Below are 14,188 nucleotides of genomic sequence, written 5' to 3' on the forward strand. Positions count from 1 at the left end.
TCTTACACTCTCAAAAGTACATTCCAGAAGGTATTTCTTCTAACTGTAAATTATATAGGACTTCTAATTCTTTAACTCAAATTCAGCTCATAGGAATCATTCATTTGGACAAAACTCCCAATTTGGGGGTTTAGAATGGCTGCTAAATGGACTTTCCACACAGATTACCAAGTTTCATCTGGTATGTAATATAGTGATTGGTTTCTGAAGTTATAAGTATTCCAGAATCTTCATATATTTTTAATTTTCATTTGAAAGCTTTAGACAGGAACTACGCCCTAAATTTTCTCTAAATTTTATATACTTGGTACATACATCTTCAGCTAATTTATTCTGAAATGAAATTCTGGATTTCCTTCCCTTTCTGTCGCTTTTACTTTGTAGAAGACCCTTAAGGCTATTGGCAAGAGCTTCAAAGTTGAAAACACATTTTAGTCCACTAACAAATATTAATATTAATGTAGTTTTCAATTATTTCAATATTTAATTCATGATTTTACTTGATTTATATCTTCTGACCTTAAAATAAATGTTGACACATCTATAGTTCTTGAATTAGAATTGATGTAAAAAGTTGATGCAAAGGAAAAAAACAGGCTAATTTCCTTACTTTCAGTCTCTTCTTTGGTGATCCAATAAAAACATATCCAACATTCAGTTTTCAAAACTAATAGTAGTTGTCAAGTTTAAAGTATAGTTCTTCATATTTCTGAACATTGTCATAAGTCATTTGAGATAGATTTATGAAATGACAGACTTTCCAGAATAAAGTACAACGTGTCAAGAAGCTATTCTTTAGTTCCGGTCCAATGGGAATTTAAGAAATCATTTAAAACAAGAATAAGACACAGAAATAACTTTGAAATGCCTTGTAGGTGACAAATGCATCTCAATAGTCTGTGTGCATAACATTTTCTAATCAATGTATTTTTTATTCATGAGTTTTAAATATATTGGAAATTATTAACATATTGTATGTTCTGGGAACTTGTGAAATAATATGTCAAGTCATCATGGTTTATTGCCATAAGGTTTCTATATATAAAGATCTATAATTTAAATCAATATGTAAAGATTATAACTTATCCTGTTAATTTGTAAAGTTGTTTACCTCATTCTTTCCCATTCACTTCTTAATTTTAGATGCCATACCATAGAATGCAAAATTATCACATTAATATGAATTTTTATAGATACAAAAAATGAGGCTTAAAAACTATAACATATTCCTCAGTTTCCTAACATCAACTGTGAAAAGCATGACCAGTTTAATATTGTTTCCCAAAAATGCCTGAAATGTATGTCTAATTAATTGTAAGTCATACCTCTATTTCAAAAATATTAAAATGTGAACAAATATAGGTCTCAGAAATGAGGAATTTGTTAAGCAATGTTGGCATTTAAATGTTGTCATGTAAATGATCAATCTTTAACTAAATTCATTCCTACAACAGCTTTGATAAGTCAGTATTATTATCTCCATTATTCTTTCTAGTTTATTCTGATCCATTCGAGGATAAACGACATTCAATAACTGACAGGGGAAGTACTGCTCAGAAATGGCCAGCAAAAATTTAGATAGGGAAACTAAAGTTCACTTAGTGTATCATCTACCCATGTAAGAATACACCATATAACAACACAGTTTGTCAGTGTCTCAACCAACGGGGGAAACATGTTATGAATTTGAATCAGTATACATGAACAATGTCAAGTCAGTATATTAAGAAAGTTTTTGAAGTTAGAGGGACCATTTATAAAGCTATGTTAAATTGAATAACTTCCTGAAATATCTCTTGGTATATTAAAGAAGCAATGTATTAAATTAACTCATTCACCCACCTATCCATTTATGCATCCATCTATTCATTTACACATAACACAATTGCCAAGATTTCTTTTATTTAAACACATCTGTTGGTAGATAAGCTAAACTTTGATATATACAGAAAGGTTATTAAATCAATGAATTTGAAAATAATTTATCTTCCAAATGTTTACAAATAATTACTACTTAAATCACTGCAAGCAAAAACTGTTGACATCAATTTTGTAAAGCCAAATGAAGGATGATATATATTAAAATCACAAACTTTTCATGCAAAAGAACACAGCTCATCCCTCCCTTTTCTTCTTAGTGTAAGCATCTACTTATAATAACAAAGAATTCTACTAAATTTTGTCCAAATATGCATGCAGATAATAAGTATGCAGCCGTTGAAAATGCCTTTTAAAAAACACAGACTCCAAGAAGGTGAAAACAGAAGAAGGGCATAAATTAATAGAACTTCTTAATTTAATTCATATGAAACTAAGTTTTTGAATATCAAACATAACTAATAATTGATTATTTTATATATGCAAGTAAAAGGGAGTATTATATTTTTCTCTTTAAGAAAAGTCCTCAGTTTATAATAGTTATCATTCATATATTTTTTAGATGAAAATTGTTACCTGTTCATTGCTAAGTACATAACCATCTATCAAAGAGATGAAAAGATCAGGAGCAACATTTACAGCCTCAAGTAATATTTTAACATGGGTGAATATATATATTTCATTTCATTAAATTCTACTGTGCATGAGTTATGAAGCATTGTATAAAGTCATGCTAAATGGATAGAAGGATGGCTACTTACCAACAGGGCGAGCTGTAGACATTACAATGGTGTGGTGAGAACATAAAAAAGAAATTAAAAAAAAAAAGAAAAGAAAATTATCAGAATGCATGATGTGTAATGTTACACTTAAATATGGACAGTAGGGTGATTTCTAGTCTGATCATTCACGTTTGAATAGGATGTCTAAGTTTGATAAAATTGAAAGTTATAATTGTAATTCTAATAAGAAAATAATTATTTTGCATTCCAAGATTATCTATAAGCAATTTGAGGGATTGTATGTAAAGTCTTATCATCATCACTTACTATAGTTACAATTATTTCAAAGATCTTGTTTAGAGTTAAACAGCCTTGTGCTACCGCCAAGTTAAGAACCTGATGAATATAACTATTCAAGTCACAGACTAGCAAATGTCATGTCAATGAAAGAAGGCCTCACTGTCTGATTTAAATAGCAATTGGATTTTAAGCATGGTTAGTCAGAACCATTACAGGGACTGAGGAAAAGCCCAGACGCTGCTTTTCAGCCAGTAAGAAGTTAAGATCACATCCCTTTTCATCCCTAGACAGGGTGGATGAAAATATAACAAATAGGTTGGAGTATCCTTAGAGATTTCAACTGAGTAGCTCCCTAACTACTGTTAAGCATTTTTCTTATTCTGGCAGAGGGCAGGAAATAGTGACTGACAAGTTGATTCCGTTCACACTGGGAATGGCTTTCAAACTGCTGCTTCAACAAATTATTACTATTTTTTACTATACCGTAACTTTCAACCACTAAAATCAGTAGTAAGAGGCTGCCCCTGTTATTAATGCACAGAAATTGTAACACACACACACACACACAGGCTTAATACTTTCTTGAAAAAGAATAATGCCAATCAATTTAGATAGTAAACCACTTTATATAAAAGCAATAGACAAATATAAAATATATGGTTCCATTCCTCGAATGAAGAAGGAAAATATTTAGTAGCATTTGAACTTTTATGAAATCTCACATTAAAAATATAGACTTATTTGCAAATGTATGTCACCCATATCCCAATGAATAAAGCTCTGAATCATAAAATGTGACTCTAGAACGTATGGGTACTTTCGTCTTGATGATCTCAAAGGCATGGTGAGATAGATGTGGCCCTTGAAACCGTACTTATAAGCATTCATTCACTCAACAAATATCATAATACTAGCTTGGTGCAATCTCTGAAACATACTGGAGTTGCTTCTATATGAAAATCATGGTCTTATAATATTATTTACAATTAAAAGGGGGAGGTTAAGACAATTCAAAGAAGAATAAAGTAATTATAGCAGTAGTATGAACATTTGAACTTAGGGAAACTCTGGTGTGTTCTCAAGTCTATGGCGGGTTTACTATAACAAGAGGAGAAGTAAGTTGTCCAGTGCACAAGGATTCCTTTCTTTTAGGCGATGGGGAGGGTGTAGTACATAAAAATAACAACCAAAAACAAAACAGCAGACCAAAATGATACAGTTTTGGCTTCTTCTAACTCTTAAGATTTTTCTTGATTTTGCCAATGTCCCCCCAAAAAAATAACTTTGTCTTTTATATTTGAACTTGCATTTTTCAGGTGACACCCCTAGCTGAATCACAAACATAAAGTTTCCTTTAAAAACAAAAAGGTATTTTGAGTCTATGATATTAAACAGAGAAAAAGAAGAAACCATAGTGAGAAATCATGTTTTAAAGAAGTAAAATAGATTTCTCTTCCATTTAGTCCAGTGCAATTTCAAAAGAATTAAGACTTTATTGCTCTAGAAGCCAGATAGTTTTTCCAGGGAAGTCTTAATTTATGCAAAGCCAGTTTGAGCAATTGAAAAATGGGAGGGAAATTTTGTTTCCTAATAAGAATAGTTTGTGTGAACTAATTTTGGAGCCATTTAAAAAAGTTCTATTGATCATGAATTATTTGATTAGAATATTAAATGCTAGGAAGTTTGTTGTCTAGCATTATTTCTTTCCAATTTTATGTCTGTCAAGTCAGCAAAAGGAGCTACTTGTGGTTAAGTTTAATTTTATACTCTATTTTCACCATATTTTTGAAGTGGAAAACAACTGAGTAAATCTCTGTTTCAGATTTTTACTATAAAACTTCTTTTCCTTTCCCCAATTGGCTAACGTGAATATCACAATAAAATTTTAGCAGAAACATCACAATAAAATCTCTTTTCTTTGTTACATACTAGCAACATTTCACCCTGAAAAAATACCAGCAGGTGGATGTTTTCAAAATCAGCAAATTAAACTAAACTGTGTCTCTGCATTAAATGGATGAAAATAGATGTGGCCTCTTGGGTCAGTTGTCCCTGTTCTAATAAAACAATCCAGGAACGGGCTGAACGTTTCATTTATGTGTATTGAAAAATGAGCACAGAAAAAAAGAGTCAAAGATATTGTTTTTTCCTTGTTAACCTCTTAGCATGAGAAATCCCAACTGCTTTTCCCAATAAGAAAACATATTTTAAAACAACATTTTACTCCACATTTTATTATATTTTGGATATTTTTTTCTATAACCCTGTTTTGAGGTTTCAGTCTTAGACAAGTAATAAATACATACCGTACCGATTAAACTCTAAACAGGACACAGATTAGGGAAGAGACCATTTAAGTTTTGCTGATTTAAAAAGAGAAAATCCTATTAAAAACAAACAACTCCTTCTATTAGTTTTGTAAGTTAGCTTCAAACATCCACCATTGAGGAGCATGCTTTGTTAATGAAATGTTAAACCTGAAACTTTCAACAAATTGTGAAAACAATTAGCTGGGAAAGATCTTAAAGCAAACAGACCACTTCAAGTCTCATTCACCCAAGCATTCAAGTATAAAGGAATCCTGCAGCTTCCACAAACAAACAACTGCTCACATTTTCTCACCATTTGTTTAGTCAGCAAATATCTTTTTGAATGGAACATTTCCTGGTCGTTGGCTTATTTTTTTTCCATTCACTTCAGAAACACACACACACACACACACACAAACAAGCAAACAAACTTTGGGGGAAATTTGTTAATTGTTTTTGCAAAGGGCTGCCTAGTGAAAAACTAACATACAGAAAGTCACCTACAGAGAAAGTTGATAAACTGTAATAAAGAAACTTACAAAGGCTCAGATTTTGATCATATATAATCAGTATATATATATTCTATTGGTACACAATCATAGCTTTTTATGCTCTGTTACTGAATGGGGAATGAAAATGTTTTAAAGCAACCAGCTTTCCAATTTTGTCTAAATCTGTTTTGTACCTCAGTTTACACCAGAATGGGGGGAAAAAGTAAATCAGGTGGAGTAGAAATGGAGCGTTTGGGAAGTATGGAAATCAGTAATATTTTCCAAGTACCCAGTGTGCATGTATGTCTCCTAATAGTTACTTGGAGGAAGATGAGTTTTTTTAAAGATTTGATGCACAAATTGTAGATATGACAAAAATAATGTTTTACCAGGTGGAGAATCAATCTGAGAATTCCTGACACATTTCTCAACAACGCAAATTCCTCCAAACCTTTGTCCTAATCTTCTGAAAACTCTTGGGAGCAAAGGTGCACAAGGGTGAGAGATATGACTACATGGGGGAGATGTAAGTGAGACCTGGCTGACAGCAGGAAGCCGACCTCCTTATCGGGACGGGCGGAGAGGAGGAGACAGCATCAGTCATGGTATCCGAAGAAAGACTGAAAACTGAGCAGGGATGGACTTGCCTGTTGCTCTCTGAACTTCTTGGAGTGTATACAGTACCATGAATAATGTCTATGTGGCAAGAGTATGTGTAGTTGTCTACAGGGTGCTACTTGGTACCTAGGGCTACGTAATTTACTCACTGGAACCCCCAGGAAGCCAGTCAATTCACTCTAGCGCACTGGAGGGTTAAGTAATTCTTTCGCTTATAAGCAATTCCAGGGAGTCTATGAACAAACATTATTCCATGGCTGAGAAAGTGCATGACACCCAGAAAGTGAAAGTTATTACAGGAGCAGCACTGACTATTTCAATTATTTAAGGCCAATGAACTTCACAAATCACTCTCTAAATCAGATTTTCTCAATGTGGGAAGTTCCTTTGCATCCATTTTTCACCTTTGGAAGCAGTGTTCATTGTTTATTGTTGTGTTTTTGTTTGTTTTTTTTCAGATTGCTTTTTGAATGCTGAAATAAAGAGAATTTCAAAACAGTATTCTACTAGTATAAAGTGACAAACTAGTAAACAGAAAACAGTACTTTCGAATACAGCAACATTTAAAAAAAAGTAAAGAGTTCGAAGCAATGGAAATATAAAAGATTAGTGTAAGTCTTATCTATTTTTAAGATTTATTTTTAAATCATACTAACTCTATTAAATACAAAATGAATCCCTTCACATGATCATCCCTTTGAAGTCAAATATAAAATATAATTGTATTTCAATTAATAATATAGGGGACACAAAATCTAGTCATTGTAATAAAACAATGTAAGCTATAATTTTGATTGTGAGTTCACTCACCAATTTAATCGCATATTAGTCTGTTGGTTCAATTATATTTCACATCTTAAGTCTCTTACCTCGGACTGTGAGGGTAGCAGAGGCTTCCACTTTTCCAACCCGGTTCTCGGCAATACACATGTAAGTGCCTTCATCTGTACTCATGGCCTTTTTAATTCTCAGAGTGTAATCATCTTTGATGTCATACCTATGTAGAATATAAATTGATTTTATTAAAAAGCTTTGGTTATATTTAGATAACACTAAGTATTCACCTTCATCTTTTTTTCTTTTTCTACTGTATTTGACTTAAAATAACACACACACACGCACACACACACACACCATTCAGTCATAAAGTGCAATGCTTAGATTCAAGATATTGCTAAGAAGATCATTAATTTCATATCTGATCTCCAGATATTTATTAATTACCTATATTTCATATATGTATACAAGGCTTGCCACATCCAAACTATCAAAGGCACTTCCACATGTTTTTTTGTTTGCTTGTTTGTTTTTTTGGGTAACTATTACACAATAAGGAAATAGTGTATATTTCAATTTGTTAGTGAGTTCAAATATATGATTTATCTTTTTAGGCAACTTGAACATAAGATAGCTGAAATATTTAAAGAAGAAAATTATTCTCTTATTTGTTGGCAAATTGAGAAAAAGACCTTGGTTACAAGAATTAAGAAGGGGTAATTATTTTTTCAATTAGCAATATTAACTCTTAAAACATCAAAATGCCTTGAAGTGATTTCTGGAAATGCATACCATTAACTCTTTCACACGCAACTATTGTCTCACTTCTGTTTAACAAGTAGACTAGTTCAGAAAAAATTCTAAAATTTTAACATGAACGTTTTTGAAGTACTTGTATAAAAATGTGCTCTTATTTGATTCTAAGAAATCACAATTACACAAACAAAATAATGAGGCTATTTTCATTCTTTTCACATCTGATCTTTCCCGTTGATTTTCACTGATGGCCTTTGTTATTTCACTCAGATATTTTTGTAACAGCTTCTGATTGATCACACTGCCTCTCTTCCTCATCCATACCACATAGTTAAAGACATATTTTCAAAATATTACTTTAATTGGTTCTGTCTGCTCACAACTAACTGTGACTTTCTATTGTTTTCAGGGCAAAACCAAACTTTTTAGGCTTGCTTTGAAGAATACTATAATCAGATTTCTTCTTTTAGCTTTAGCTGAAAGAATAACAGTTTAGCTGTATTACACGCTAAGACATGAATCTAATACTTCTGTTTTACATAACTTTGCATAAGAAAAAGCAGTGTCTCTGAACCAATCATGCCAGCTAAACTTAACTATCCACACTCCTTTCCCCTCCAAGTATGGTAGTTACTGTTCTGTCGGCACATTCTGGGTTAAACTGCTGATTTACAATGTCGTAAGTGGTTAGGAAAGCCTCATCCACTACACTTGTTTGAAGCCATCCATTACTACACTATGATTACTCTCGCCTTGAACTTATTGCCATACTAATAATTCTGCACTTGTTTACATTTTGTATTGTTGCCCATTTTTAATTAAATTTATCGGGGTGACATTGGTTAATAAAATTATATAGGTCTCAAGTGCACAATTCTATAATGCATCATGTCTATATTGTATTGTGTGTTCACCACCCAGAGTCAAATCTTCTATCACCATCCATTTGGCCCCCTTTACCCTTTTCTACCTCCTCCGTCCCTGTTTTCCCTCTGGTAATCACTACACTGTTGTCTCTCTTTACGTTTTTGTTTGTTTGTCTTTTTCATTTGTTGCTTTCAGTTTTATATGGGAAAATGGTATGGCACTTCCTCAAAAAAATTAAGAATAGAATTCCCATATGACCCAGCAATCCCTCTTCAGGGTATCTACCTGAAAAATTGGAAAACATTTATTCATAAAGATATATGTACACCTATGCTCACTGCAGCACTATTCATGGTGGCCAAGACATGGAAATAACTGAAGTGTCCTTCAAAAGATGATTGGATGAAGAAGACGAGTATGTGCAATGGAATATTACTCTGTTATAAGAAAAGATGAAACACTACCACTTGTGATTACGTGTCTGGATCTTGAAAATATCATGCTAAGCAAAACAAGTCAGACAGAAAAAGTTAAGAACCATTACAATTTATTGTCTATTTTGATGAAGACCAAGGTCCTGTCTGCTTCACTCACTGCTCTATCGTCAGCTCCCAACGCAGTTAACATCTAGTAACTTAACCAAGCATTAACAGTACAGACTCTGGAGCCAAATGTCCTGAGTTTTAATCTTGGGCACTGCCTCCTCCTATGCTTCTAATGGTAGATAAGATACTTGAATCATCTGGGTCTCAATTTTCTCATTAACAAACTTCTGCTAATAAGACCTATATCATGGAGTAGATGTGAACATTAAAGGAGATAGTACATATATCGCACATAAAACTGGCACACAGAAAGCACAATGCATGCCACTTTTTTATTATACCTAGGAGCTGAAGAAATATTCGTTGAATATGTGATGAATATCTTGTTCCTTGCTGATATAAGGGTCAACATAATGTAAACAACTGCAAAGCTGCAAATGTGTCATATTAATCTAATTAAGGCTTTCTTATGGGCTATATTTACAGTTTAGGGCAAGTACTGAACTGAGATCCATAAAAAAGTTACAATACACAGAAACTTTCTCTGCTTAGCTTTACCAAGTAGAAACATGAGAAATAATGATTGTGATGATAGCTTCAGAGAAGTAGCTGGTGACAGATTTAATGTTTAAGAAAAATCATCTTTCCTACAGTTAGCTTATGAGTATGTTCTGCATGACATGCTTAGCTCTAAGATACAAACACTGATTAAAAATAATGCACTTTGCAGACATTTCTAATTCATCTCAGAAAGCTGAATTCTAGCTACAATTTTGTCATTGGTTCTTGTTGTTTGACTTTAGGGAAGTCTTTTCATTGCTAACTGAATAGTCTCAAAAGCTAAGAGAGAGGAAGATAAAATTGATGGTCTGTAAAGTCCCTTCTGGATCAAACACATACGAAAACACTATTCTAAGTTAATAAAAGACACTTATATTGTACATTATTTCTGATTTGTCATTGAGGAAAAAAACATAAGAAAATGTATGTTGCCTCACAGTTTAAAAAAAAGAGACACACAATCACAATAGCTCATAGGAAAATAGATACGTGTGTGTGTGTGCGCGTGTATATATATATATGTTGATATGGATATATATGTATCTTTACATATATACATATGTATATATGGAGATATATATGTCTATACATATATATCTACATATAGACATATATGTCTACATATATACATATATATGTGTGTGTGTATATATATATATATATATATATATTTACAAGTGACAAGTGTTATCTACCTTCTGCACATCATGGCACACATAGAAAATATTTGTATTCATACAGCGAACACGGGCTAACTAGAAAAGGCTATAGCATCTTCACAACAGACATCTGAATTAGGAATTGTCATTTTACAGATGAGAAAACTGATTCTTTGTCAAGCGAAATGATTTGTTCATTGTCATTTTACCACTAAAGAGAAAAAACAGAATTCAAACCTTGAACCCTGACTCTCAACCTGGCACTTTCCCCACTCTATGTGTATCCCTTTCCCACAGTGATATCCTTAGTTTAATATTTAAGTGCTAACTTAAAAAAATTTAAACCACATTACCTGCATCATTTGGATAGAAATTTAATTTTATATTCAGCAAACATTTACCCTCTGGCAAAATTTTACTTTAGGTTATATAAATCTGTGACATAGGTAACAATTGGGAATAAATAGAATGTGAGAACTGTTTATATCTTGCTTTAGTAAAAAAAAGTGCTTAATTTAAAATTACAGATTGTATTTGAACCCAAAATATGTCTGAAAAATAACTTGCTGAGATTTTTTTTTTTTTTTTTTTAAGGAATGTGGAAGAAAACCACAAAAATAGGAATGGGAACACTGCATTGTATAGATAGATAGATTTAGATAGATAGATAGATAGATAGATAGATAGATAGATAGATAGATAGATAGATAGATAGACAGATAGAGATATATAGCTATACTTGTATATATGTCTTTTTATATATTTTTATTTTGTTTGTAAATTAAGGGTTACCTGATCAGGGATACAAGTAATTGTGCATTCTATTATTATTGCAATTTTTTTTTTCCAAAAGAAAAAATATTTTAAATGGAGTATTGCTTGGTTTGGGATGAATACACTGAATTAATCTTAGCAACTAATAAAATCAACTGCCTTTCAAAGATACCACAGCATCATAAGAAAATAGTAAATCTCCTTTCCTTCTAACTATAGAACAGGGTTTCAGATACAGGTTGTAAAACACTGGAAAAAGACAATGGTCTGGAGGTATGGAGATTCCTGTAGAATACTTACAGGATTCCAGACAGGTACAGAAAGTGCATGTACCCAGGTAATGAGCCCAATCACAGTGAGACAGGTAAGCTTTGGAGTAAAAAGAGGTTTGGGGGTGATAATTTCAATGGTCTAGCATTGTCTCATTTCAATGTCCCCTTGAAACTGAAGATATCCTTTCAATATCATTGAAATTTGAGGTGATTATAACAAAGATTTAATTATTTTAATGCAACAAATACTTATGACATGTCTCCTACATGCCAGGCACTGCATTAAAAGTTGGGAATACTTCACAGGGCTTTGAGCCTAGTGAAAAGATTCTAAGCTGCAAGAGACGAGGTCTGCCTACATGAAAGTAAACCAGAACTACCGCTAAGGCTTTTTCCAGCTAACACACGCATTTCCCCAGTCCTAAGATGTGATATGCACACATTCCTGAGGGCCATGCTGCCTTTTTCCAATTATAGATAACTACCACAATACACTAGGCCTGGTGGGTGCCATCATATAGGGGTGCTGAAATTTAAAAACAAACTGAAGCAAACAGACTTTAAAGATTCTCAGATTTTGGGGTACTCAGAAATTTTAAATTCTCATTTTTCACTGAATCTTTGCCTAAGGAAAGATTGTGAATACTATCAGAATTATGGATATATATCAAAATACTTTGAATATACATATAAATATATATATGTGCATATTATATATGTATATATAATGTCATATATATATATAAAAGAAAAACTTTGAAAAGTTCACTTTTGCAATTATCCATCAACATTTGAATCCTGTCTGTAACAATCTACCAACCAATCTTCCAGTTCTATTCGATCTTTAAATGCTTCTGACTATTAGATCTTCCATATATGATAAACAAAACATTTTTTCCAGAAGTTTCTACAAATGCTATTACTCCTTCTACAAACCAGAAAAATACACTCTTTCGCAAGACAGACTTTTGAATTTTGGGTTTCTTATGAATTACCTTATCTTTGAGTCAACTATTTCTAACAACAACAAACTGTATAATGTAATAGCAGTTATATCATCTGAGGGTTTTAAGGAGAATGAAGAGTATCAATGTAATTTCACGGATTGACTTAACTTCATATGATTATGTCATTCTATTGTTTGAAACTATCTAATGGTTTCTCATTCAGTTACTTAGAATAAAACTTATTTCTATGGTCTTCGAGTTACTAGATATATCTTCTCCTTGCCTATCTGACCAAGTTCGTGTTCACCCTCTTCTAACCACACGGTTCTTCTTTTCCTTGTTTAACATAACTACCTAATTACCACTGTGTCTTTGTACTATTGTTGCAACTTCATGGAATGCCCTTCCCTGAGATTTTTCATTGTTGACCCTTCTTGAATTTCAAGATAACACAAATATTACCCCAAAGATGTCTTTCCTGATCAAACAATGTGAAATTGCTTTCTGCCCACTAGTTACTTCTTAAATTATTTTTATTTCTTTTTATTTTTTGTTTTCATAATTCTTCTCTTACTTTATTACTTTTTATTTTTTAAAGCACATGTCTCTACTATATTTTTGGTTTTATTGTTTGTTATCTTTCCAAGAGCATGTGCGCCCATGAGAATAAAAAATGGTTTCTCCAAAAAGGGATCCTACTGAATGGGAGAAGATATTTGCCAATGATATACCTACCCAATAAGGGGGTAATATCCTAAATTTATTAAAAAACTCACTCAAATCAACTCCAAAAAAACAAACAATCCAATTAAAAAATGGTCAAAGGACATGAAGAGACATTTTTCTAAAGAGGACATACAGATGGCAAACGGACATATGAAAAAATGCTCAACCTCACTAATCCTTAGAGAAATGCAAACAAAAACCACAATGAGATACCACTTCACCCTAGTCAAAATGGCTATCATCAATAAATCAAGAAACAACAAGTGCTGGCGAGGATGTGGAGAAAAGGGAACCCTTGTGCACTGTTGGTGGGATTGCAGATTAGTGCAGCCACTATGGAAAACAGTATGGAGGTACCTCAAAAAACTGAAAATGGAACTACCTTGTGACCCAGCAATTCCTCTCCTAGGTATCTATCCAGAGAAATCCAAAACTCTAATTTGAAAAAAAATTCTGCACCCTTATGTTTACTGCAGCGCTATACACAATAGGCAAGACATGGAAACAACCAAAATGTCCATCGGTAGACGACTGGATTAAAAAACTGTGGTATATTTATACAATGGAGTATTACGCAGCCATAAAGAAGACATAAATCTTACCTTTTGCAACAATATGGATGGACCTAGAGAACACTATGTTAACATGTTGCGTACGGTGGGGTTTAAATCCCATGTGATGATTCTCGTGATCCGTTCGCAACGTGTTAAGTGAAATAAGTCAGACAGAGAAAGACAAACACCATAAGATCTCACTTATATGTGGAATCTAAAGAAAATAATAAATGAATGAACTAATCAGAAACAGTCTTAGAGACACAGAGGAAAAACTGAGGGTTGCTAGATAGGAGGGGGGGTGGGGATAAGAGGGAAGGTAAGGGGATTAGAAAGCACAATCGGTAACCACAAGATTGCCACAGGGATACAAAAGTAAATTTGGGGAATGTAATCAATAATGTTATAAAGACTTTGTAGAGTATCCGATGG

At 32.8% G+C, this 14,188-nt stretch overlaps 1 protein-coding gene across 22 annotated transcripts in view; it reads right to left on the reverse strand.

Annotated features, from left to right (window-relative positions):
- The window catches only part of ROBO2 (roundabout guidance receptor 2), a 1,652,913-nt gene that overhangs the window by 117,467 nt on the left and 1,521,258 nt on the right, over positions 1 to 14,188 (reverse strand). For 11 of the 22 annotated variants that reach the window (XM_088794272.1, XM_088794266.1, XM_088794268.1 and 8 more), the window contains exons 6-7: positions 7,188 to 7,315; positions 2,640 to 2,651 (exon numbers count right to left, since the gene is read on the reverse strand). In XM_088794272.1, the coding sequence (XP_088650398.1) occupies positions 2,640 to 2,651; positions 7,188 to 7,315 (140 nt within the window). The remainder of the gene's footprint in view (positions 1 to 2,639; positions 2,652 to 7,187; positions 7,316 to 14,188) is intronic. The other 11 variants (XM_088794275.1, XM_074333465.2, XM_074333474.2 and 8 more) reach the window with 1 other exon arrangement.

The sequence above is a fragment of the Rhinolophus sinicus genome, chromosome 17 (genome assembly GCF_057876585.1).
Source record: "Rhinolophus sinicus isolate RSI-liver-muscle chromosome 17, RSI-T2T, whole genome shotgun sequence".
NCBI classification, from domain to species: domain Eukaryota; kingdom Metazoa; phylum Chordata; class Mammalia; order Chiroptera; family Rhinolophidae; genus Rhinolophus; species Rhinolophus sinicus.